Source organism: Mauremys reevesii, linkage group 10, assembly GCF_016161935.1.
Source record: "Mauremys reevesii isolate NIE-2019 linkage group 10, ASM1616193v1, whole genome shotgun sequence".
Taxonomy (NCBI): domain Eukaryota; kingdom Metazoa; phylum Chordata; order Testudines; family Geoemydidae; genus Mauremys; species Mauremys reevesii.
This window is the reverse complement of record NC_052632.1, coordinates 55,454,685-55,480,471: the sequence shown is the minus strand read 5'-3', so window position 1 is coordinate 55,480,471 and position 25,787 is coordinate 55,454,685. Positions and strand designations below refer to the sequence as shown.

Below are 25,787 nucleotides of genomic sequence, written 5' to 3'. Positions count from 1 at the left end.
CTTCGGGCCCTAGCTAGGCCAAGCCCCGATCTCCCCCCACCCCGGGAGAGAGCGGCCGCCTCCCCCGGCCGGTTCCTCGCTGTGCGCCGGGCGGGTAGGTGCTGCCGTGCCCCGACTGGCCGCACGGCGGCGCTGCTGGCCCCGGCTCCCACAGTGGCTCCGCGAGCGACGCTCGTGCCTCACGTCCCCGGCCCACGTGCTCTGCGGTGAGGCCGGAAGTGGGGCCGGGACTCGAGAGGGCGGAGGGGGGAGGGGCAGCGCCGCGGCCTGAGACCCCCGGCGCGGGAGACGAGGCGGCGGCGATGAAGCGAGACGTGCGCATCCTCCTGGTGGGGGAGGGTAAGAGCCGGGCCCTGGCTGCGGGGGGGGCGGGATCCCGGGGCAACTGAGGGGAGTGGGAGGGGTCTCGGCTCCCCCCGGGGCAGGCTGGATAATGGGGACAGACCCCCCCCGCAGAGAGATCAGCCCCTCCCCCCGGGGCAGGCTGGGTAATGGGGACAGACCCCCCCCCCGCAGAGAGATCAGCCCCTCCCCCCGGGGCAGTCTGGGTAATGGGGACAGACCCCCCCCGCAGAGAGATCAGCCCCTCCCCCCGGGGCAGGCTGGGTAATGGGGACAGACCCCCCCCCACCCCTCCGCAGAGAGATCAGCCCCTCCCCCCGGGGCAGGCTGGGTAATGGGGACAGACACCCACCCCGCAGAGATCAGCCCCTCCCGGGGCAGGCTGGGTAATGGGGACAGACCCCCCCCGCAGAGAGATCAGCCCCTCCCCCCGGGGCAGGCTGGGTAATGGGGACAGACCCCGCAGAGAGATCAGCCCCTCCCAGGGCAGCCTGGGTAATGGGGACAGACACCCCCCCGCCCCCCGCAGAGAGATCAGCCCCCCTGGGGCACGCTGGGTAATGGGGACAGACCCCCATGCAGAGAGATCAGCCCCCCTCGGGGCAGCCTGGGTAATGGGGACAGACACCCACCCACATACACAGAAAGATCAGCCCCCCCTGGGGCACGCTGGGTAATGGGGCAGACACCCCTGCCCCACATAGAGATTAAATTCCTCCAGGTCAGACTGGTTGCAGGCAATCTCCTTTCTCTCCTCCTGCTTCCTGTCCGGGCAGGAGATTGGAACTGAAGAAGCGCCCTGTGGTGATGGTCGTGGGCTGGCAGGGAGAAAAGAGACCCTCTCTCCTTGGACGGGGGCGGAGTTGAGTAACTGGGCTCAGGGCTGTTGCTAGCAAGCCTTTCTGCCCCATACCCACACACTGATGAACACTTCCCCTGAGAGTGGGATGTGGGAGTTGTCATCCCTGTAGTCCTGTTGGAGAAACTGAGGCAGAGGTAGGGGAGGGGCTCACCCAAGGTCATGCAGCCCGTCAGCCCCAGAGCTGGGAGTGGAGCCTGGCTCTCCTGCCCCCCCAGGCCTGTGTTGGAACCACTAGACCATTCTGCCTACTTTGGCCTATATCTGAAAGGAATCAGCTGGTAGGAATTAACCTACCATCGCCTTGTGAATCAGGGCACAGGAGCTCGGCCTGCCAGGAGCAGCATTTTCTGTAAGTTAGCCCTAGTTATGAAACATAGCGACTTCCGAAGTCCCTCCTGTTCCATCCATGACTGCCAGAGTGTCTGGGATGTCCCATTGACCAACCCTGAGGAGCAGGCTTCTGCTGTGCTGGGTCTCCATTGCCGATTCAGTGGGGAAACACTTACAATATACAAATTTGGTAACAGGAAAAGCTGGGGGACCAGATCCTGCGTTATTGTAAACTGGCCTCATTTCACTGAAGTCAGCGGGGTGACACTGACCTACACTGGCTAGGGCTCTGGCCATGTTTCTCCTTTTAACAGTAACTGACACCACATACACTGGATTTTCCATTAACGCTGAGATTACTGAATGTGTCCCTTCCCTATGTGAAAGTGTGGCACAGTTGTGATTAGCAGAGGTGCTGGAGCTGGGATCCCCTCACGCTTTTAAAGAGGGGAGGCTGGTGGTAGAGAACGCTCTGCAAGGCACATTTCTTGATGCAGTGTTGTGGAGGGTGGCTTTGGATGGAGTTGTTAGATTGCCCACGAGGAAGGGGCAGGTTTTGCCCTGCTGGCAGTTTGTATTTACTTCTGTCATGTGGGACAACAGCACCTTCAGTCCTGGGCAGGTGCCCCCTTTTTATTGTTATACTGATCCAAAGAAAAGAAAGATCTCTCATGTGTGAAGTGTGGTGGATGGATATGACTGTAAGAACCTTACATTCCCTGTTTGACCTGTACGTCAGTGGGGTTCCATTGGGTTTTAGCATTGCATTTCCCTCTTTTAGAAAGAGGGGCAGGGAGCAGGAAGGAGGAGGAGAAAGACTCGCAGCATCTCAGCGTTCTGCTTGTATATGTGCTTCACAGAGGCACTGGGGCAGTATTAACAAGCATGGTTCTTGCTTATAGGGCTTCAGCCGTGGGATCCAGTGCCAGCCAGGGAGTGGGTTAGGGAAACGAATGGCAGAAGGATTCAATCCTTGCCCATTAATTTCCCAAAATCCTTAAACCAGCGTGTTCTGGGATGTAGAGTCCTACCACATAGGAGACTTAAAATGGTCAAAAGTCCCTCATTTGAAAAATACGACCTTAGGTGTGGGGAGGCAAGAGGGCTTTGAGGGCCTGGCCGGATGTGACGGCCAGGAGAAGGCTCGAGCCAAGAGATGTCTTTTAATCTTGGTTTCAGAGATGCACCTTAGGGCTTGTCTACATGGGGGCATTCCCTAGTATAATTGTACTGCTTGTCACCTGTAGTTCTATCCCTCAAACTCCCCATGAGGACACTTATGCCAGAGGAAAAGTGCTTTTCCAGGTTATTTTATGTCACTCTGCAAGTGATGTAAATTCATCTGGAGAAAGACACTGTCTTCTTCAGAATAACTGTGTCCATGTGGGAAGTTAGACCAGTATAACCGTACCGCTCTAGGTATGCTGGTGAATTCCCCATGCAGACCAGCCCCCAGAGCTGTGTGCACAGACATCTCAGCTGGGACGTGTACAATTACAATGTAGACATTTCCCACTATTCCAGCTCCATGCAGCATTTTCAAATATTAATAACGTTCCTTTTTTTCACACTTAGCTCTTCACTGAGAGCTGCGTCTGTGCCAGCTTTCAAGGTGCAGCGCTCTGGTTCGGTTTTTATTATTTATTCGGCGCTTCTTTTTAAAAAGTGCAGCCTCTTCAGGAGGCGATTGCGTTGTAGTGGTGGTAGCACAGATCTAACAATCAGGAAACCTAGGTTTGATTCCTGACCGCCCCAACGTGCTGTGTAATGTCAGGCAAGTCCTTTGACCTCTTCGTTTCTTGGTGACCCCATTGGTAATCCCCCACCTTCGTAAAGCTCTCTCCCAGCTAGTGCTTTCCTTCCATAGAAATTCCCCTTCTTGTTAAGGAGTTTAACAAGTAGTGGGACAAAGTAACAGCCGTTTATAAACAGAGCCGTGAAGCCTGTCTAGGCTACAGGCAGAAGGGAAGGAAGGAGTGGATTACACCCAGCACATGGAACACTATAGCAACCAGACGAGCCCTGAAGAAAAAAGTTGTAGACACAGAATCCCAGAAGCTAAAGAACAAATACCACGAGCAGTATAGCAAGGCACGCCGGGAGGTCAAACGCCTTGTGAGAGCAGAGAAACAGCATTATATTGATAATCAGGCAACACAAGCAGAGGATGCAGCTGCTTGTGGTGAACTAGGAACCATCTACAAAATGACACGGCTTGTCAGTGGTAAATGGCAGACACCAGCAAACATTCTCATCAGGAACAAACAAGGCCACCTACTAACTACCGAAAAAGAACAAGAAATGCGCTGGACAGAGCTTGTCAAAGAATTGCTGAACAGGGAGCCACCTAAAGAGGAAGTAAACATCCAGGAGGCAGAAGAAGATCTTGATATCAACACAGACACCCCAGCTAAGGAAGAGATCATTCAAGCCATCAAATCCTTAAAAAATGGGAACCCCACTGGCAAAGACAACTTGAATGCAGAATTGTTCAAGGTAAATCCTAAATTAGCAGCATCTATCCTGGCCCCTCTATTTACATCAGTCTGGGAAAGGGGAAAAGTGCCAGATGAGTGGACCAGTGGGGTTATAGCGAAGATACCAAAGAAAGGAATTCTCAGTGATTGTGATAACTGGCAACACACTTTTATCTGTGCCAAGCGAAGTATTGTGTAAGATCATAGTCCGGTGTATATCAGAGGCAGTTGATAGCGTTCTCAGAAAAGAGCAAGCTGGTTTTCGGAAAGGGCCTAGATGCACAGACCAGATCTTCACTCTACGAAGCATAATAGAACAATGCTTAGAATGACAATGGCAATGCTACATACATTTCATAGACTTTGAGATGGCTTTTGATAGCATTCACAGGACCAGCCTATGGCGCATTCTGCGGGCGTGTGGAATTCCTTTCCGTATAATCAACGTCATCAAAAGCTTCTATGTCAACCTTACATGCAGTGTTGATCACAGTGAGCTCAGTTTTGAAGTCAAAACAGGAATACGTCAGAGGTGTGTCATGTCTGCAGTCCTTCAGCGTGGCCATTGACTGGTTAATGCGGCGTACAACAGAAGATGCATTAAATGGACACCCTTCTCATCCCTTGAAGACCTGGACTTCTCAGATGATCTCGCCCTCCTATCACATACCCAACACCATTTATAAGAAAAAACAACTCGATTCAACGCATTCAGCCAGCAAATTGGACTGAAAATCAACCACAATAAGACAGATATCATGACGGTTAATATTGCCTCACCATCACCAGTACGGACAGAGGATCATGTTCTCACCAATGTAGAAACATTCACAAACTTGGGCAGCACCATCAGCCAGGATGGTGGAACAAGCCAGGACATCCCGAACAAAATCAGTAAAGCCAGGACACCTTCAGGAGCTTAAATACAGCCTGGAAATCATCAAAATACAACACCAAAACCAAACTCAAGATTTATCAGAGCTGTGTACAGTACTTTCAACACAACTTTATAGTGCAGAATGCTGGGGAATGAGAAAGTATGACATGTCCAAACTGTCCATACAACCTGCCTCAGAAAAATTCTCCGTATCTTTTGGCCCAGAGCAATCTCAAACCAAGATCTATTGACACAGTGCAGCCAAGAGGATCCGAGCACCATCATTGCCAGGAGGTGTTGAAGGTGGATCAGTCATGTGCTTCGAATGGAAACTGATTCCATCACCAGAGTAGCAATAAGATGAACACCTGAAGGCAAGTGAAAATGAGGCTGCCCAAAAACAACATGGCAAAGAGCTGTGGAAGCTGTGAGCTGAAAAACCTGGGGCACAGCTGGGGACCCATTGAAAGACTTGCCAGAAACAGAGAGGAGGGGAGGAGCATTGTCGCTGCCCTAAACGCCAGAGGCGTAATAGGAACATGTTGATGATGATTAAGGAGCTATCTTTGTCATGCTCTCGGAACTCAAAAAATAGCTGGTGGGATTTTCCTCAAGCTTTCCAGACAGATCCCCCTGTAGGCTGAGCTTAAGCAAAGAAAATTGCACCCTAAAGAGCAAATGCTCTGGGAAGTTAGGTGTTTGTGAAAGCGAGGTTAGCTTCTGAACCGTTTACTGATAGGAAACTATGGTATTTATTGGTGGGGGGGCCATGGTGGTAATGTGGCACTGATTCCCCTCTCTGCTTCACAAACCGGTTGGGACTTCAGGGTTAAGGGCGGGTGTGAATGTTGAAAGGAGCTTGCGACCTTCAGTGGTCGTAGGAAATTTCACCCTTTAGCCTCTGGGCTTGGAATGAATTTGCCTTCATCTCTTTGCCCTAATCCCCCACCCCTCTGCTTTGCCACCTGGACAGATGTCAGCCCATAGCATCTGATGGCTCTGCCACCTCCATTCCCAAATGCCAGGCCTGCAAAGGTCCAGCCTGAACCTCCTGCCTTTCTTTCTCTCGCAGCCCAGGTGGGGAAGACATCGCTGATTATGGCTCTGGTGGGCGAGGAGTTCCCTGAGGAGGTGAGCGAGGGGCGGTTTGCCTTTCCTGCGTGTTTTTAATGCGTCCTGGGAAGGCGAATGTCTGTCTGTCCTGGGGTAGAGGCCAGCAGAGCCTCTAGATGTGAGACCAGTGTTAATAGGCTTATCTCTACTGTCCAGGCAGAATGAGCCTGGAGCAGCAGAATCTTTACTGCCTTTCTGGGGGGGTGACTGAGTCTGAGAGGCAGGCTTCTCCACTTGGTTTTCTTACCGCAGTCCTGCTTTGGGGAGCAGCCTGCCCTTGTGCTCCAGGGTGCCTGGGCCTTTCTCTGTAGCCTGCTGCTGTTGGGCCTTTGGAATGAGGAGCCCGCCTGAACAGCTGTCTGCTCTGTTCCATGCATTGCCCACTAGAAGCAGTGTCCCTGTCCTTGCCTCCACCTCTTAGTCGCAATGTGTCCTCTCTAGCAGGGCAGTTCAGGCTGCTGTCCCTGGTCCAATTGGGAAAGTCCCTTGAAGTGGTCACACTGTGTTCTCTGCTCTTCTGTGTACATGCAGAGAGCCCCGAGCTGCAGCCATCTGTGTGAAATGCAGAGTAGCCAGTCTGCCTTCGTGCACTGTAGAGCTCCTCCCAGCTCCAGGGCATGGGCTGCTTTAGAAAGAGAAAACATAATTAGCCCAAATGGCCAGCGTCTCCCCCTGCCGGGGAGCAGATGGTCTAAGTCCCTGAGCCCCTTGCTGGCCCTCGGTGACACTTCACTGCTGCAGCGTGAGGGCTCGGTGGGATAGATCTAAATGCCTGCCCCATGTCCACAGCAAAGCCCAGCTAATCGGCTTAATACTCTTCCCAGGCTGCTGGAAGGTCAGTGCTTCAGGTCAATGTTTGTGTAAGGTTTAAGGGGCAGTGGAAGTGCTTAGGAGTTTATCTGCAGGCCAGGAAGGGGGAGATTTGCCCTTCCAGGTCCCCTCTTCTCATGGGCAAGAGAAGGTGTGGAGCTCCCCTGGGCAGTAAGCGTAGTGCCGTTTCAGCCTCTCCCTCCACGGTACACCGCCAAGGCTGGAGATGATTTTAATGCAGAGCCAGTGAGGTGCACGGTGCAGGCCAATAGTGAGTTGTGCCAGAGCATCGCCTGGCCCGTGCCCTGGATCCACAGCAGAACTTGGGCTCAGATGTGAGTGCTGGAGTGGCCCTGAGTAAGAAGTCAGGCATTACTCCTGCTAGCTAATCAACAGGCTGGGAAGTGACGCCCACTCTCCATGTCCATTCTCTCCTGGGCAAGCTTCCCCCTGAGCCTCTCTGTGCTGATGGACCCAGATCTGCCCTGGAGGGAGCACCTCCTGGAAGAGCGCAAGGCTGATCCCGTGTCTCCCACTCCTGAGCTGTGGCTCTTTTGAGGCCTCATGTGCTGTGGCATCAGGGGGGATAGTGCTGAGCCTCAAAAGCTCATGTAGTCCCTGACCCCTCCTCTTTTGCATCTTTAAGGTGACAGAAGTCCTGTGTGTCTCCTCTTTGTTGTATTCAGCATAGACCTGCCTGTCACCTCCCTCCCCCCCGCATGCTGTGCCCCGGGGTTTGCTCCTCCTCACGCTGCCCCGCTGACCGTGTCTGTTTGTTTTGAAGGTGCCCCCTCGTGCAGAGGAGATCACAATCCCAGCCGACGTCACACCTGAGAGAGTCCCCACCCACATTGTGGACTACTCAGGTAGGGCCCCCTTCGCCCTGCACGCCATTGCACCTTCACTGCTCCACCTCCAGCTCTTCCTACTCCTTCCGTCCTCACCAGAACCCAAGCTGTGTACCCCACGCTGTGCGCAAGCCCCTTCCCAGCTGTGCCAGGCTGCCAGTTCACGTGGACTGTCGTGAAACAGGTGGGGGCAGCCGGGTAACTCTGCCTTTTTCCCTTTCAGAATCAGAGCAAACGGAGGAGGAGCTGCAGGAGGAGATCACCAAGGTGAGTGAGGATAGGAGGCTGGGGCAGCTGGGTTTGAGATGGCAAGTCAGGGTGTCTGATTCTTTGTCTCTGCAGCCTGCCCATCAGCTTCGCCGAGCTCTGCGATAGGCCATCTCAAGAGTAGTGTTGTCAGTTTTGTTAACAGTTTGTATAACCTCTTCCCTCTTCTCACTGTGCGAGCTCAAGGTCAGTGCTCTTGCTTTCTGACGTGATTGCCCAGGGGGGCTCTCAGGAGAGGCAGAAGACTGGGCATTGTGGGCCTGGGCAAGGCGGTTTGGTTTGATCATCAGAGCAGCCTTCTGGTGAGCAATCTGTGCTGATCCCCAGAAGAGTGGACAGGACCCAGCTGTTAGCCATTCTTGGCAGGTCTGGCAGATTGAGTGAGGGCAGGAGGGGGAAGTCCCGTTGTTATGGCTAATAAAACTGGACGTCTTTTCAAATCCTTGTTTGAGCTCAGTCTTCTGCCCTCTCCAGCCCGGAGATCCCATGGGGAGTGAACTGGGCTGGAGGGGCTGTGTGAACCTGCTCCCTCCACCCCGCCCGAGCAAGGGTGTAGACAAGAGGCTTAAAGTGGTTACATTAAACCCTGCCTAAACCCTTGTGTCTTTCTGGGATTAGCAATAAACTCTCTCCCTAGAGGGGCAGTGATCCGCCCGTCTGCTCATTTAAAAGCACTCACGCTGGTGCCATCTGAAGGGGGGGTCGTGGTGGGATTGGAGGGGAAGGGCGGGGACCCAGGCAAAGCATAACAAGCCGATGGAAAAGCTGATCGTGCCACAGTGCAGTGGCTGGGAGCTGGGGGGGTGTAGCACATGGTGGTAGTCAGGGTTGAGGTTCTGCCCCAGGTGGGGAAGGTGCTGGCTATCTCTGTGATCCTACAATCCAGCACCTAACAGTGGCAGCTCCAAGGCTTACCTGTCTGCTGAGCCAGAGCAGGGCTGCCGAGATCCCTGGTTGGTCACGCCAGGGTGGGTCTGGACACTTGATAGTACCCATCTGTCCTAGGAAGAAATTGATGCTCAGTGAAGGCAGAGAATGGAGGGGAGGGATTTCTTCATGCTTAGAAATCCAACATCAGGACACTGTCTGCTTAGGGGCTTGATGCTGGGGTGTGGAGTCTCTCCCCAGTTCAGAGCCAACCCACGCTGGCAGCAAGCAAGGCAGTGCCAGCTGAGGCTATTTGCTAGGCTGTGGATCAGGGTCTCGCCGAAGCTCCCAGGGAGCAAGTTTCCACGTTGTAAAATCCACTCTCACTATTGGCGTTAGCAGGCTGGCTTGGCAGTCAGAGCGGAGAGGGCTGGCTGACTGGCTGAGGGATTCCTACTGCTGCCCAGCATTGCAGCAGATCTCCTCTCCCGCCTTTGGAGCGGAGTTGAGTCCCATTATGAGGATGGGGGTGGGGGAAGCTGCCAGGGCCACTCTCTGGGCTGGACTGTGAGTGACACAGTGTCAGGCTGCTGGGCTGTTGCCTTTCAGCAGCAGCTGGGTCACTGAAGATCAACCCATAATAAAATCAGAGCTCCAGCCTCGTGCCGAGGGTGGGTTTTGGCAGCTGGAATTACAGAAAGCATCTGTTGAGTTAAGAGCATCTGGCTTCTCAAGAGCTTGCAAACAGCCTGCGGGGCAGCCTGTCTTGGTATAGGTGTGACGTGTGGGTGTGTGTGCAGGGAGGGGCGGGCGGGCGTTGGTACAAAGTCCAGGGCAGTGTGAGCCTGCCTGGTTGTTTGTGGGAGGCCTGTCTGCTTGGTGATAGAGCTGTACCATGCCCGGGCCGGGCCCTGCCCTCTCCACACCGGGAGAGGAGCATGGTCTGCGGCACACGCTGGCTGTCGGGTAGAACAGCCTCTGCCATGCCTGAGCGATGGGCATTCTGGAGTGTTACCCACGGCTCATCCTGCTATTCTCTCTGCAGGCCAACGTGGTCTGCGTGGTGTACGATGTCACCGTGGAGGCCACAATTGAGAAGGTAATGGGCTGCTCCAGGCTTGTGGGCTTCTGACCCGCAGTGTCATGTCTGGCCTCACTCTGCTCTGCTCCTTCCCCCTGCCCCCCAGAGATCTGCCATAGAGCATGCCCCAAACACTGCCCTGTTCCATGTTCTCCATGGAGCACTACACGCTTCTCAGCCGCAGTCTGGGGCTTCCTGAAGCCACTAGCTGGTTGTAGTCTCCAAAACATGCCACCCCAGCCCCAGCTCTGTATGCGAAGGGAAGGGAATGTACTGCCAGGAGTTGGTCATTAGCCAGCCCACTTTTGCTCAGAGCCATCACTTAGCACCTCGTCATTAGCAGCCACAGGCAGTTCCTAAAGTGATTCAGGGCATGGAGTGCACCAGACACAGAGCAATTCCTGCCCAGACGGGATCACTGCCAGCCCACCACCCCAGGAATTGGCCTTGGCCCCTCTGGGCTGCAGCCTGCATCCTGTTTGTTGTCACATGCACTCTGCTTATCTGTGGGGTTACAGTGGAGCAGATGGGCTGTGATGATGAGGTTGTTGTATTGCCTCAGCCTCCTGCTGGCTTCCAATTAGTGCACACGCCACATCCCCACCTTCTCTGCCACTCACAGCAGTGTCTAACAGGGCTTTCTCCTGGTTTGCCTTTCAGATTCGGACAAAGTGGATTCCCTTGGTGAATGGGGGAGTTGAAAAGGGTTCCAGGTACTGTACCAAACACAGCTTTTCTGGAGTCTAGTCGGGAAGAACGTGTGCCAGTGGCCCAATGGACCGACTCTGGGTCCTGCTCCCATATAGCCCAGTGGGTTGGCTGTGCACACAAGCACTCGAGCACAGCCTGATGATTGCTGGCTATTTGACAGGGACTTGGGAACTGGGGGATCCTGCAGGGAAAATAGCTTGGCACTGCCTGGGAGCTTCCTGCAAATGGTAGTACACAGTCGTCCAGCTTGTGGGCCCCACATCTGATAGAGGTGGGGAGACTCTGGAGGCTTTTCCTCCTGTCAGGGTCTCGCTGCCACCAAGGCAAGAGGATCTGCTGGTGAGATGCCTCCTGATGTAGGGGAGCAAGTGAGTTGCTGAGTCAGCGCAGGATCGCAGAGACCTAAGCTAACCGTGGGTTGCTTGGACGTAAGGTCATCTAACGTGCCCAGTAGTCTGGTGAAAACATCAGCAGGACCAAGCAGCCTGGCTTGTTCTGGCTGATCCGGTGCCTGGTTCCAGCAGCTGGAGGTGGAAGAGCAGTCAGGGGGCTGGCAGTTCTGTTCCTCTGAGTGCTCTTCTGACCAGCCGCCCTAAGAGCACATGTGCAATATGGGAGCCCAGATGGGAATTGTGTGATAGGGAAACAGTATCAGGCCTTGGCCTCTGTCTTTCCTCTCCATGACACTTCATCTCTTCTCCCTCCTAGAATCCCGATCATCCTAGTGGGGAACAAGTCTGACCTACAGTCTGGGAGCTCCATGGAGATCATCCTGCCCATCATGAACCAGTTTTCTGAGATAGAGACCTGCGTGGAGGTGGGAAACCAGTGCACTGTACTTTGTCCATCCCTTGAATGTCTAATGCAGGGGTCGGCAACCTTTCAGCAGTGCTGTGCCGAGTCTTCATTTATTCACTCTCATTTAAGGTTTCGCATGCCAATAATACATTTTAATGTTTTTAGAAGGTCTCTTTCTATAAGTCTATAATATAGAACAAAACTGTTGTTGTATATAAAGTAAATAAGGTTTTTTAAATGTTTAAGAAGCTTCATTTAAAATTACATTAAAATGCAGAGCCCCCCGGACCGGTGGCCACGATCCAGGCAGTGTGAGTGCCACTGAAAATCAGCTCACGTGCTGCCTTCGGCACGCGGGCCATAGGTTGCCTACCCCTGGTCTAATGTTAATTACTAACAAGAGGCCTTGTCCCTGGTTTCATGGGCTGTCGCCACAGTGACTAGGCGGAACATTCTCCACCCTGATTTGGATCTGCCTTTTCAAAGCTGATCCTTGAAAGAGCCCCAGCCCAGCCCTGGCAGGGATCCCAGTCTCCTGGGCCCAGAGAGGAACCTGACAGAATTCTCATTGGCTTCTGGGAGCATGAAATGGGCCAAGTGAAACCAACATGTAAATGTGGAATTTCCCTTTGCGGTTTGTTTCCTAGTAACTGTCGCTGACTTCAGTCCTAGTAACTGTCACTGACTTCAGTCCTAGTAACTGTCACTGACTTCAGTCCATGCCTTGATCTAACACCTGCCTGGAGCAGAGACTCGCATCTCTCTTGTGCCCCCAGCTCTATCTTCCGTCTGGCCCCAGGCCTTGCCCACTCACGGTCCCTTTCTCTGTCGTTGCACTAGTGTTCGGCCAAGAACTTAAAGAATATCTCTGAATTGTTCTACTATGCCCAGAAAGCGGTTCTGCACCCGACAGCCCCCTTGTACGATCCAGAGGAGAAACAGGTAACTGAAGCCGTCCCTGAACCCCAGCCAGCCTTGCTCTTCTCCCTCCCAGACATCCACGCGCTTCCCAGTAACCTTCCAGATTCTCCCTCTACACCCTCAATCTTCTGGCATGATTGTTTTGAACTGCTGCCTGATTCTCCTTGTCCACTGCCAGCCAACAGGCCCCCCTCCTCTCAGCAGAGTTAGCCCATTAAGCATCCCCGCTCTGTTGCTGAACTCGCTGTGTGCGCTCTGCACCCCTCTGCAGGTGCAATTCATGGGGTACCAGGGCAGCTGTTCTAGGGGAGCTGAAGCGCATCCTGGGAGTCTCTCACCCAGAAGTGCCTCTCGCGCACATCATGCCATGCTGCTCGGATACAATAGATCGATCACCACCCCCACCGGGAGACAGAGTGGTTCAGAGCCCTGAGAAGGCTTCCCCGGGGAAGAGTGTATGAAGCCTGGGGCTGTTTAGTGAGGGGATTGATGGAGGTATCCAGAATAATGACTGGTTTGGAGAAGGGAAACCTGTCCCTACGTCCACCTGGTTCCAATGGTACAAGAACAAGGGGATGTCCAGTGACACTGAAAGGTGGCAAATAGTCTTTAACGTTTAGAAAAGGCAATACTTTTTTGTGCAACATATGGCTAGCCAGTGGAACACTCTGCCACTATATGTCGTTGAGACCATGAGCATAGGAGGACTCTGAAAAGGACTGGACTTTTATATGGATCACAAGACCATCCACGGTTATGTTAAGGGGTCATGCAGAAGGGAGGCACACCTTCATACTTCAGGGCACAAGCAGCCTCTGACTGACGGGTTAGGAAGAAAATTCCCATGTGGGCTGAGTATTGTTCACAACTTACCCCTACCTCTGCAGCAGCTCATACTGGCCATTGTCAGAGCCAGGGTGCTGGTCTAGGTGGACGGTTGCCCAGCGTCAGTACAGGAAGCCTCTGAAGGTGGGTTTGTGGGAGGGAGCACTGAGCAGAAGACAGCCTCTTCATGTGCTTTTCACTACGACTCGTTATACCCACAGCTGAGACCGACGTGTGCACGAGCACTTACACGGATTTTCAACATCTCAGACCAGGATAACAACCAGATCCTAAGTGACGATGAGCTCAACTACTTCCAGGTACGAACTGCTTAGTGCTTGGATTTCCAGGGGGTCACCTGTCCCTGGGCTGTGATATCACCATGACCACTGCTACTGTTTCACCAATAGTGTTCCCTACAGCAGCTGCACACATCCCCTCCTGCCTGTTCTCTGGAAAGCCTCTCTGATTCCTACTTTCTTCTAACTCCCGGGGAAAGAGAGAGTCCCTTGCATGGCACATTGAGACCTGTCTGGACTCCTGGTCCTTGATGCCGAAGGGGAATGCCAGCAGCTAGTGTTCTGGCGCACAGAGATCTGTGTATCTGCTCGTTGTCTAGAGAAGGGTTTCATGCCCACACACTCTGAGCAGGGCCGAGCAGAGCTGTGGAAGGGATTGCTCTGTGAGGTGTGAGGCAGGATACCCCTAGAGTAACAAGGAGTTCTGCTGCATTGGCCAGCTGAGGCGTAGGGACTCGTGTAGCAGGAATAAGGCAGAGTTGGCAATCCATGAGGTGAGTGGAGTTTGTCTTCCCGTGATTCAGTGGCAGGTTTTGCTTGGAGTCCCAGGGTGTGTATAGGTACTGGTATAGCAAGAGCTCGGCAGCTTTTGGGAAGCAGCTTTTTAGCTGGAGTAGAGAAATGGAGCAATTAAGGGTTCGGGGGGAGGGCTCCGGAGTGGGTTTTAATTCCTTCCCTCCCTTCCGGAGAGCTGGAAAGAGACAGGGAGTCTGTCTGCTGGCAAGGGGCTTTCCTGACCAGGCCCTTGTGTCTCTCGGAGGTAGAAGTCCTGCTTCGGGAATCCCCTGGCGCCCCAGGCCCTGGAAGACGTGAAGACGGTTGTGTGGAAGAACACCACGGATGGGGTGCAGGACAATGGCCTGACGTTAAACGGTAACTGAAGTGGGCAGCTTTTGTGTTGGTGTCTCTGTCTCCTCGCTCCATTGCCGGCCACTCTCCCCTCTGGCACCTGGGAGACAAGCGTTGTGCTGGGCAGAGAAGGAGAGACCATAGATCTTCAGGAGCATGGAGCATGGGCCATGGTTTTGTACCCTGCCCCACACACCATAATGAAAAAGCTCATTGAGCATCTTCTCGGATGAGCTGGTGCTTGGCGTAGAGCCCCAGAGCCGCCTGGTTCAGGGCCCTGCTTTCCCAGAGGAAGGAGGGCTTCCTTAGGGAGCGTCCTGTTCTGACTTGGCGCTGAAGCACCTTGCTGGCTGGGCTGAGCAGAGCTTGCCGGTCCATTACACCATAGCACTGTCTGCATGGTGTGTGCCGTGCACTGAGACCCTGCCTCCCTCTCTGCTCACAGGCTTCCTCTTCCTCAACACCCTCTTCATCCAGAGGGGGCGGCACGAGACCACCTGGACCATCCTGCGCCGCTTCGGCTACGCTGATGAGCTGGAGCTGACGGACGACTATCTCTACCCGCTGTGCGTACAGGGCTCATCCTCTCCGATGCTGGGGAGGGCTTGGCAGGCTGGGGATGGGGTTCCCTTGGGAGATGGCTCAGAAGTATCTCAATGAGCCTTCCTTTTCAGCCGCCATATTCCTTTCTGAGGACGCTCAGGGTCTCTCTTCTGTCCTAACTGACCTTCTCCAACCATACGTGGTTTCTGAGCAGTGAGGTTCTCCTTTGCTCCCAGTGGGTCTGCATCGCTACCTGCCCCAGTGGCCTGGTGAGGCAGGAGCTGGAGTCCAACCTGATGACAGCGCACAGCACCAGGTCCAGTTCTCTGGCAAGGGCAGAGTCACGCTCATTGCCCCTGCGCTGGCCTGTCTGGGAAGTCAGGATGTAGGGGCGGACAGACCACTAACCCCAATGACGCCGTTGATTCCACTGGTACCCACCGAGGGGAGCAAATGGGGCCGTGACTCTGACTTTCCAGTGAAATCATTAAGGGGCTTTTGAAGTCTGTTCTCTCTTGGCAAAGCTGTTTGGAGCAGTAAGCCGTCAGCTCAGGATTCAGCTGGGATTTTGCAGCTGCCTCCTCTGATCCCTGTCACGCCCCCGGGCTAACAAAAGGGTTCGTACTGTGAGCCAGAGAATCCTATAGCCAAAGCAGCAGGGCTCGTGGGGATAGAACAGGGCTCTCACCATCGGAAGGGGAGCTCCTGTGACTAAAGCACCATTGTGACATACCGGGGTACAATCCAGGCTAGTGGGGGGCTGTGTCACCCCTGCCCTGAACCGTTGGTGCCGTACAGTGTTTTGCTGAAGCAGCTCCCAACTGGGCTGCTCCCAAACAGCCTCCAGCATGCAAGCCAAGCCCTGAGTGTCTCTGTATAGCTTCAGCCTGCCAGCCACACATGGGTTACACTAGCTCTCACAGCCTTGGTTATATTGCAGGGTGATCCCAGCACACCCCCAATCCCAGATTTCTCCAGGAAACGTATGGACAGCCCTTTCCTGGCCAGTACACAATATTTTAAAGGGTATAATATGCCAGCTGATTATCTCAAATAGTTACTCAGACACATCAGTTTAAACGCACTGGATTAGATAAAACAGTTTATTAACTAACAGAGAGAGATTTAAGTGAGTACAAGTAATGAGGTATAAAAGTCAGAAATGGTTACAAGAAAAATCAAGATAAGACATTTCTTAATACCTGACGTAACAAATGATAACAGATCCAAGCAAAGTTTCTCACCACATGCCCTCTGCAGTCTTCCTGACCAAACCCTGTAGGTCAGGACCCGCCCCCCCAGAGTCCAACGAATGCTTCCTTTGTCACTCCAAGTGCAGGGAGAGAGAGGAGGGTCCCTTGGGGGTGTTCGTCCCTCCTTTCTCTAGTTTCAGTCCCTCTCTTGAAAAACATTTCCAGCTGGGCACTAGGAGACTGTCTGTGTGGAAGGAGGTTCCTCGCTGGCTTTTTCTCACCTGTTGGAGCTTTGTTTGTTTTCCTTCCTGTGTGATGACTCTGTTTCCTGCTTAAATGCAAATGAAGCGGAGCACACATTCCTTTGTGAAGGACAGACCTGTTTGCCAGCCTCAGCTTGGGTGGGGCGGTGGGGTTTGGAACATGCGTTGATAACTTCATACAGGGAACTCTTGTAACGTCACATAGTGTTGCCACATTTATATTAACAGGACGATATTGACCAGCAAACTGAGTTTTCAAATGCTACCTCACAAGACATGCCTTGTACAAAAATGATTGCACTAGTGTGTAGGGTGTGAAGACGGGTGTATTCTGTCACGGCCACTCTGTCTCTTGCTGAATACTGCACTTGGAGCTCATGGCAGAGCAAAATCAACACAGGAGGGGCTGCGGCAGCGTTACCCCCCGACTTAGATAAGCATCCCAGGCCCAGGGAAGAATCCTGTATTCCTGTAAATCAGGGGCACTCAAACATCACTAGCTGAGGGCTGCATTAGCAACTTGCTCATGGACTGCGCCCAGTTGCTTTGAAATGGAGCAGGCTGCAGCCAGGCCACTGGGATCAAGATGAGGCATAGTCAGCTGGCAGCTATAGTCTCTTAAACCCGCCGTAGGGCGCTAGGGCCTGCACTCTGGCCTCCCCTGTTATGGGTGTTTGGGAAGTTGGCTGTTTGTGACACCACTGCCCCAGGTCTCCTCTGCCTGCCCATTGAGCTGTGTGCAGGTGGTTGGCCTGTTTGACTCTGAGGGCACATGCAGCCAGTGAGAACTACTGCAACAGGCTCCGTTCAGAGGAGCCAGACCATGGACCAGATCATCCCTTCTCGTGGAATTGTTTTGTGCCGTTGGATGGCATGGAGCAGCCAGAGTGATTCCTGTGCTAGTCACCAGGCTCAATGAAGAGAGGTCTGAGTGGACGTCCCCGGTGTGGGAGTTAGTGTGTCCCTGAGTGCCTGGCTGACGGGTTGCACTGACTTGTTCTCTCTCCCTCCCTGCAGGTTCCGCGTGCCCCAGGGCTGCTCCACGGAGCTCAATCACTTTGGATACCAGTTTCTGCAGCGGATGTTTGAGAAGCACGACAAGGTGAGCTGGGCTTGGCAAGGAGTGGGGAGGCAGGTGGCTGTCAGGCGGTCCAGTCCCCCTGTGAGTACCGTCACAGTCTGGCAGACATGCTTAGCTGCCCCCGCGCTCTTGCTCACAGGTGCATCTTTGTAGCTGCTCTGCATTCAGTCCCATCTGCCTATTCTGTTGTCCTTGCATCCTCCTTCCTTGGGGGGATTGGGGTAAGGCAGCCCTGGACCGTCCTCTTTCGCACAGAGAAAGCATCTTCGTCGCATGCGTGTGACCTCTGGATACAAAGGATATTTTGCAACGCGTTGTAGCTAGGAGTTAAACCAGACTCTCTGGAAACTCCAGCTGATGCAGAGCATGGCAGCCAGCTGTCTGACCAACACAGCGTGTTGAGAGCACACAGTTCCCGTGCTCCGATCACTCTAAACTTGATTGGATGCTCAGTGGGTAGCCATTAAAGTCTGGGTCTTGATAAGCTCCCTGCGGCTGGGGCTGGGCTGTCATGGAGACTGCCTCTCTCTGCATGACCATAACCTCTGATAGCGCCCACCCTCGAACAGTGGAGTTCTTAGTAACAAAGGGGTGGCTACTAGGAATTGGAGACAGAGCCGCCTTGGCAGCTGGCCCACAGCAGTGGAACAATTATAAATTGACGCACACCAGACAGCCATCAGGGAGAGCACGTGGCCCAAATTGGGAAGAAGGAAGAAAGCAGTTTTTGCTCTTTTCTGGCTCTTTGAAGAGTGAGAGAAGAGCGTGGCAGCTCTGTGCAGCTCACCTATCCGGTTCCGCAGTGATGTGTGCTGCATAAACACCCAAGCCCCTGTGTGCTCTGAAGCAGGCCCAGCTTCAGTTCTGCAGCAGTCCAGTGTGGCAAACTTCCTTTACATGTTTTAAAAAGGAGGTTTTCTCGAGTTCAGTCCGAAGACAAACAGCCCGATCGCTCATCGCCCCTTTATTTGGTTATTAAGTTCCATGTTACACTGCTCCTGCATTTTCCATTCCCGACGTGTTACTGCATCATAGAAGCTGTGTGGGGAAAAGCTGGCAGCTGAGTGATGGGCAGTTAGAGCTTTTGGCCCCTGAGAAAGTGTGGAAGAAAGTTGGGGATTGTAGGGTAAGCACATGGGCTGGGTGTTTCTGCTAAAATGATCAGTAGTGAAACAGCCGTTGACATTGAAGTGACCATCTCTAGGCTTCAGGGTTAGCACTCGCCTGAAGAATGTCGTCAGTTTCACACTGGGTTGATGTCAGTTACAGACTGATTCAGACTTTCTGCAGACTCAGGAAGACATTGCATTGTTTACAGGTGGCTCACACTGTGGAGGGTCTCTCTGCAGCTATGAGGATTAGAACTATTTTTTTCAACAAAAGCTTATCCGGAGCAAAACTCTGCAGCAGCAAGTGATTTCTTCACCAAGGTGTGCAGTGACAGCCACACAGAGTATATGGGGCTCTGTCTGGGCCTAGATAAATACATCACTTAGGCCTAATTAGCCAGCATGTGTGCATATAGAGCTGTGCACAAGAGTGTATCCATAATGCTCTGGGTCTCCAGGTGGCTCCCGCTTCAAGCATCAACTCTCCCTTTGTGTTCCCAGGATGGAGATGGAGCCCTCTCACCTGTAGAACTACAGAGCTTCTTCAATGTCTTCCCCTATGTGCCCTGGGGACCTGAACTCTACAACACGGTATGCACCACTGATAAAGGCCTGCTTTCACTGCATGGATTCCTCTGCCAATGGACGTAAGCGCAGTCCCTCTCCATCCCCCTTACTCCAGTTCACTTAGCACATCCCTGGCTCCGTCAGGGTTCTCTGTAACTGGCAGTGTTCTCTTTGCTTGGATCCCCCAGGCTGGTATCCTATCTGGATGTCCATCACTGCCTGGAGTACCTGGGTTACTTGGGCTACCCCATCTTCTCTGAGCACAACTCTCAGACACAGGCCATCACAGGTACGTCAGCCCTCCGGTGTCGCCAGCATTGCCTCTGCTATCCTTGGACCCTTGGTTGTGCTAACACTGGGCTCTCTGCGTCCCCTACTCCAGTTACCCGGGAGAAGAGAATCGACCTGGAGAAGGGTCAGACCCAGAGGAACGTCTTCCTCTGTAAAGTGATTGGCCCCAGGGGCACCGGCAAGTCTGCGTTCCTGCAGGCCTTCCTGGGGCGGAACCTGGCTGTGAGTATGCATGTTTCCCTCCCCCCAAACCCCCTTGTCTCTCACCTGGACGCTTTCAAACTCCTCCTGTGTCGCTGTGCGTATGTAAAGCAGTCCTGGGTATGTACTGACTAGGGGCTGGGAGCCCAATGCCGGGAGTATCAGCAAGGAAACCCATTAATTCATCTACTTCATCCCTCTGGCCAGTGCAGGATTGTTCCCTACAGCACATTCCCTCATGCTTTATTCCGACTAGTTTGAATGTCCCAAACAGTGAGGCTCCCACCAGTTCTTGTGGGTGGAAGATCTGGTAGATCTCACTGTTTTTCCCTGATATTCATCCTAAGTTTTCCTTCATTTCCTGGAGCAGAGCAGCAAGTTCCTTCCTCACACTGCTTCCTGCACTAGCAGACCACGCTCTGCCCTGGGGTTGTGGGGGAATCGCCCGTTCCCTGGGATGAATGGATGAGGAAGCATCTAGTCTTCGTAGTTGCTTACTCAATAAGTTTGTATCCTCTGGTTCAGAGGGCAGCTTGCTGTGAATGGCTTTGGAAGCACAGGGAGCTGGACCCGCTCCCCTGTAATAGTTTTGCCTCCAATAACAGGTCGCTGTAGCGCTTGGGGACTCTTGGGACAATGTTCACAGACCCCAATCCATGGTAAACATTCTCTCTTCCTCATGGCTGTACTACTGTTGTCCCCTTCCTTGCAGGCACAGAGGGAGTCCCCAGGAGACCTGTCCTTCTATGCAATCAACACTGTCCAAGTCAGTGGCCAGGAAAAGTATTTAATAGTAAGTCCTGTGGAGCAGGAGATTGGGGCAGCTCTTGAGGATGGACTAGCTGCTTCCTTGGCCATGCGGAGGGAGCAGAAAGGCTTCCTGGGGATTTAGAGATGTCTGACTGGAAATGGTCATGAGGAGGATGGAAGCGGCATTTAAGACCTCTCCAATATGCAACCCCCAGTCTGAGGAGGCCATTCTGAAGTATCCTCATGGTTTCCAGTGCTGTTTGCTTTGTCCTGTAGTTAAAGATCTATCTCTGCTAGGCAACCACTTTTGGGTGCTCTCTAGAGGTGTGGCATATGCACCACCTACAAAGAGGCATGGAGAGGTTAGTGACTCATCACGGGTCATAGAGCAGGTCACTGCAGTCCTGACTCCCAGCCCTCTGCTGTAGCAACTAGATCACAGCAGCCTATCAGGCTTCTGCTTCTGCAGCTGCCCTGACATCCTGTTCCTGTGACCACCTGGGGTTGGCATGACCTGTGCATTGGCGGGAGAAGTGCCACAGTGTCCAGGCACTGTGATATCTCCTGGCTTTGTGTGCTCTTGGCTATCTTCTCTTGGGCCACTTCCCTTTTCTTTCCTCTGCTCCAGTTGTATGAGATTGATGTGGACACGGAGTTCATGAAGGCATCGGACGCGGCGTGCGATGTCGCCTGCTTAATGTACAACGTGAATGATCCCAAATCTTTCAACTATTGCGCCTGTATTTATAAGGTAAGCATGACGTCCTCCGCTGAGCAGCAGCCCCAGTCCCTCGGAAGGAAATCCACGTCCTAATGGGAGGGCAGGGTACCATACTGAGGATCCCTGCTTGCGCTGTCCCACATGTTAGTGCTAGCATCGTGACAGCAGGGATCCTGCAGTTGAGCCCCCTCACAACAGAGCTCACTTGCTGTCCTGCAAGGTGATCTTCCCTTCACCAGGGGCCACCCCGCCACATCCCAGCTTTGGAGTCCGCTGCTCCCTTTCCCCTCGACGGGTGATGACCACTTCCCTTTATCTCCCTGTCGGGACCTTTGTGTCTCCTACACAGCAACACTACATGGATGGACAAATTCCCTGCATCTTTGTCGCCTCCAAGTCAGACCTGCCAGAAGTGACTCAGCAGCATGGACTCTCGCCTGCTGAGTTCTGTTACAAGCATCGCCTGCCGCCACCGTTCTACTTCACCTGCAACAGCCCCGGCCTGCCCAGCACCACCATCTATACCAAACTGGCCACGGCGGCCGCCTTCCCGTCAGTACTCGTTCGGAACCAGTAGAGAGCGTGGGCAGGCAGAATGCATGTGGGACTGAGGGGTGCATGTTAAGAAATGTTATCAGCCCAGGCCCATGTTACGGCACTTAGATGGTGATGAACAGGATCCCTTTTAAGCCAAAAAGCACTTTAAATATGTCAGTTTATTTTTATTTTATGGCTTATTGCTGTCGGATCTGAGCGCCTCACACATTCCTAAATGTATCTTCCTAGGATGCCTGGGAGATAGGGAAGCATTACTGTCCCCATCTTACTGAGGCCTAGTGCGACATGCCTGAGATCCCTTACAGGAAGTCAGTGGCAGAGCCAGGAAAAGATCCCAGATCTGCCTTAGCCACAGGACCAGCCTTCCTCTCCTTTAGTGTGAGTAGGGTCTGCAGAGGGAGTCTGTAAAAACAGCACCTTCACTCCCACTGGCCTGCCACCTGTCGGCATCAGGTGTGGCCTCCTTATAAACAAATAAGTGTGTAGCCCTGCACAGCCAGCTCAGCTCTGGGGGAGAGAGCTGGATTCTGTTCCAGCCCATGCACCGCCAACAGAATTGTCAACTACTTATCAACTACGTTCCCGTTGCAGGATCTTTATTGTTGATGCGTGAGTTGGAAAGAGCCTAGCGGGAATTTCCTGTCCCAGGCACTGAGCTTGCAGCTCTGGCATTGATCTTGTATTTTCCCCCTAAACTGATCAGATTTGTACCGAGATCAGTAAACTGGAGCCCCATGAGGCCGTTTGTACAGAGTTGCTTTCTGGTATAGAAATGGGTTGCCCAGTTAAGCAGATTTAGGCTCAATATTTAGGTTTAGCAAAAGAAAGTGACTAGAAAAGTTCCTGGATAGACCATTGCCTGCAGTAAGAGCATTGTTTTAGTAGAGGGGAGCTGGACAGTGAAACTGACCTGTCTAGTTAGATGCAGGGAGTAAACGCCTACTGGGAGTAAATTAGATTGTTAATTCTAGAAGAACGATAAGCAGATATGAGATTTTTCGTTGGTCTCCAGTAAACATTTTCTCTTTTAGCGCTGACGCTTTTTTCTCCACCATATTAAAATTTAAATATTCCTAATATATCTAGGAACTTCAGTATAAATAAATAACATACGTAATGGAGGCCCTGGGATTGGCTGTTCTTTGATTCAGCAGTGTATGAATAATGGATTTTTCTCTCCTCCTTGGGGATGTGCCTGGAGTATATAGAATTGGATAATGCAGGCTTGCTAAGGAAGCTGACTTGCATGGGGAGGCTTGGTCCAGTTCTGCTTAACATCCTCACAACTGCACTGTAATGCACTCTAGATGGGCAGGTTCCACCGACCTGTCCTGGGGGTGACTAGTGGCCTTGATCCTCCAGGGCAGGGGGTCCCCCCTTTGAAAATATTTCAGGCTGTGAGGATCCCCCCCTCCTGCCCAAAAAAGTGTTAGCAAATTACTGTACGTATCGGGTTACCATATTTCAAGTTCCCAGATAGAGGCCACAGGGAGGGCGGGTACAGCAGCTGCCACGCTCCGTCCGGGAGCAGCAGTGCAGAAGTAAGGGTGGCAGTACCATACCATGCCACCCTTTGGACCAAAAAAGAGGTCATGCCTGGGAAAATCCGAATGTATGGTAACCCTGTGTTAAGGGTTAACTAAGCACTGTCATGAAATGAAAAGGATCTAAAGATCGTAATATTTTTTATGATTTCACAACCCCCCCTACAATTGTCTTTTGGGTTGGGACCCCCAGTTTGAACAACGCTGTTCTAGGGCTTTCAGTAACCGCCACTTCTCAGCAGCCCTTGGTGGGTTTGATGTATTTTGATCTCAGCGTTGAAAGGTGTAAATGCAGCTTGGCCTAGAAAGGAAGAGGTGTAACTCCTGGTTCGTACCAGTTACTTCAATGATGTTGTGCTATTTATACCCTTGCTAAATAAAAAGCATGTCAGTAAAGCCTGTATCCATCCCACCCGTTCATAAATACACTCAGAAAAGCAAAGGAATGGCTTTATTCCATTGTAATCAGCTCTGATGAGCTACCAAGGGATCAGTGCACAGATGATGGTGAGGAGCAACCTTACAATGCCTCCTTTTCTCCCCCATATCCCTTCTCCTCTTTTCTGCCTAGAGACAGTGAAAGATTTTCAGATTGCAGAATTTCAGCATAATTCTCGGGTTCCCTTTTTGAAGCCAGCTAGAGAGCCGGGCACATTTTTTTCTTTAAATTTTGAATTTTCCAAATTTGGGGGGGGGTGGGAATTGTCCTCCCCCACCCACATTGTGCTTCTGCTTTTCTGGTTCTCTGCTCTACACAAGGGGTGAGGCTAGCTCCACCGTCCTCTGGGGAAGTGCTGGCCCTTTGTTGTCAGCTTCGGACTCAAAGGAGCTAGGTCTGGGGCTCTCCGTACATGCACTTTTTGCAGGTATGGCATTGTCATGCTGGTGCAGAGCGCTTGTTCCAGCACGACTGCTCTGGAAACCGAGGGCTGGCCATCGGAGTCTATCGCATGGCCACGTGCATCCTGTCCTCTTGGGCTGACAGTTTCTCTAGTGTCTGTGTGGTTGTAGGACCTTGTCTGTGCAGTTCACTGAACGGCTTCTTGTCTGTTTCTTTGCAGTCACCTGAACGACACCGAGCTGGGAGCTGCTTCCTTCTGGCTCAGAGTAGCCTTGGGAGCCAGTATCACTGCTGTGGTAGGATTTGCACTTTACAAAGCGCTGGCAAAGAGCAAATAAGGAAGAAGAGAACTGACCTTCCCTCATCCCTGTCCCAATGCTTACCTAAGACAGACACCAGCTTCCTTCTACTACTACAATGCACCCAGGTAGGCGGGATCAAACTGGCCCTCCCTGGACCCCTGGGAGGAGGTGCCTTCCTCCCCCAAACTTGATTTCAGCACCAGCAAAGCAGATCCACAAACTGGATCCTCCAGACCTAATGACACCAACCAGCATGGCCAAGAACGTCGTTCTCCTCTGCACTTCCAACGTACCCATCACTAGGGGGTCTGACTCCAAATGCCCCATTGCTCAACGTTACCCTCAGTCCACTCTGCCGTGGGATGTCATGATCTCCCCTTGCCATGTCTGGGCATCTGCAGAGCCTGGAGTCCAGTCTCCCTGGAGTTTTGAGGGGGTCACCTGTGTCTCTTTTAATCTTGATTTTAAGACCAGCTCAGACTTGAAACAAACAACGCGCCCTGGGAAAGCTGCACATCTCTCTCAGACCAGGGATGGCAGCGATCACGCCGGTCCAGTCTTTTGTTCCCAGGGACGGTATCGTTTTATATCAGTGTGGTTCACGGGGACTTCCTGGAGCCCGCGGGGACTCTGCAAGCACCAGAGTTGGTGCCGACTTGCGTTTTCTCTCCTCTGAGGTGAAGCTGTGCAGTGGGCTCGGGGCCCTGTCCTTATAGCACAAGCTCTATCAGGAAACAATGGACAAAACTGGGATTTAGGAAGCCTAGGCTAACTAGAGAATGTATTGTCAAAGGTGCTGCATGGAGGGGGATTCACCCGTCGTGCTTCTTGCCGTCTAGTAGCCATCTAATGTCTCCTGGTATTTATTGGCATATCCTTGTGTTGACTGCTGGCCAATCCTCCTTACCTTAGAGGCATTGTGACTCTCCAAGCTGCCGGACTTTAGCAAAGCTACGCTTCTGGAAGCACTGTCGCTTACAAGGTATTCCAGGGACCCTTCTGCCCTTTCCACGTGTCCAGGGATGCCATCAGGTTCAAGTTAATATCAGAAGCCTTTACAATGGTCACCAACAACCCCCTTAGATTAGTAAAAGGGAGCCTTTGAAAACCTAATCTACTACTTAACTATTCCTGCACTTGGAAATTGCTTCGTTACGTTCCCTTTCTGGCTTTCCTGCACTAGCTCAAGGCTGCCCTTTTGGGGTTGCAAACATGCAGGGGTAGAGGGGTTTGGATTGGAACCTGCCCTCCTGTTTTCTGTGAGTTTTACGTTCAATATCATGAAATGACTTTTTAATAGTAGGCTTTATCAGATGTTTTTTTAAATTTCCATCTGGGTCTAACCAACCTGTGTCCCTGTAAAAGACCCTGCATTGTGACATCACTCCAGTGTCAACCAAAGGCAATCACTAGAAAATGATTTCCAGGTGCTCACCGCCTGCCACCTCAACCAAGCTTCCTAGCAGCTCCTATTCCAGCCAGTCCCACCATGCACAGGTATGGGGGATTGCTGCCTGGCAGATCCTTCACAGCTTGTCCCATCCCA

At 52.6% G+C, this 25,787-nt stretch overlaps 1 protein-coding gene across 2 annotated transcripts; it reads left to right on the top strand.

The window, feature by feature from the left end:
• The first annotated feature begins 229 nt into the window (after positions 1 to 229).
• On the top strand, positions 230 to 24,411 carry RHOT2 (ras homolog family member T2). 2 transcript variants are annotated; one of them, XM_039491652.1, is made up of 19 exons: positions 230 to 339; positions 5,961 to 6,019; positions 7,596 to 7,677; positions 7,883 to 7,926; positions 9,839 to 9,892; positions 10,535 to 10,587; positions 11,294 to 11,402; positions 12,224 to 12,325; positions 13,351 to 13,449; positions 14,193 to 14,301; positions 14,723 to 14,843; positions 17,294 to 17,378; positions 18,968 to 19,113; positions 19,222 to 19,322; positions 19,416 to 19,546; positions 20,238 to 20,318; positions 20,904 to 21,026; positions 21,346 to 21,548; positions 24,160 to 24,411. In XM_039491652.1, the coding sequence occupies exons 1-19, from the start codon at positions 303 to 305 to the stop codon at positions 24,275 to 24,277; spliced, it is 1,857 nt and encodes a 618-aa protein (XP_039347586.1). In that variant the 5' UTR covers positions 230 to 302; the 3' UTR covers positions 24,278 to 24,411. The 2 variants fall into 2 exon arrangements, with proteins under 2 accessions (XP_039347586.1, XP_039347587.1); XM_039491653.1 differs by having other exon boundaries at positions 239 to 339; positions 5,966 to 6,019.
• The last annotated feature ends 1,376 nt before the right edge of the window (positions 24,412 to 25,787 follow it).

Bases quoted from the DNA above. Each gene is read 5' to 3' on its own strand.
- RHOT2 (XM_039491652.1), top strand. From the start codon at position 303: ATGAAGCGAGACGTGCGCATCCTCCTGGTGGGGGAGG. The intron at 6,020-7,595 runs GTGAGCGAGGGG...TTTGTTTTGAAG, and splicing joins GCGAGGAGTTCCCTGAGGAG to GTGCCCCCTCGTGCAGAGGA. The intron at 9,893-10,534 runs GTAATGGGCTGC...TTTGCCTTTCAG, and splicing joins TGGAGGCCACAATTGAGAAG to ATTCGGACAAAGTGGATTCC.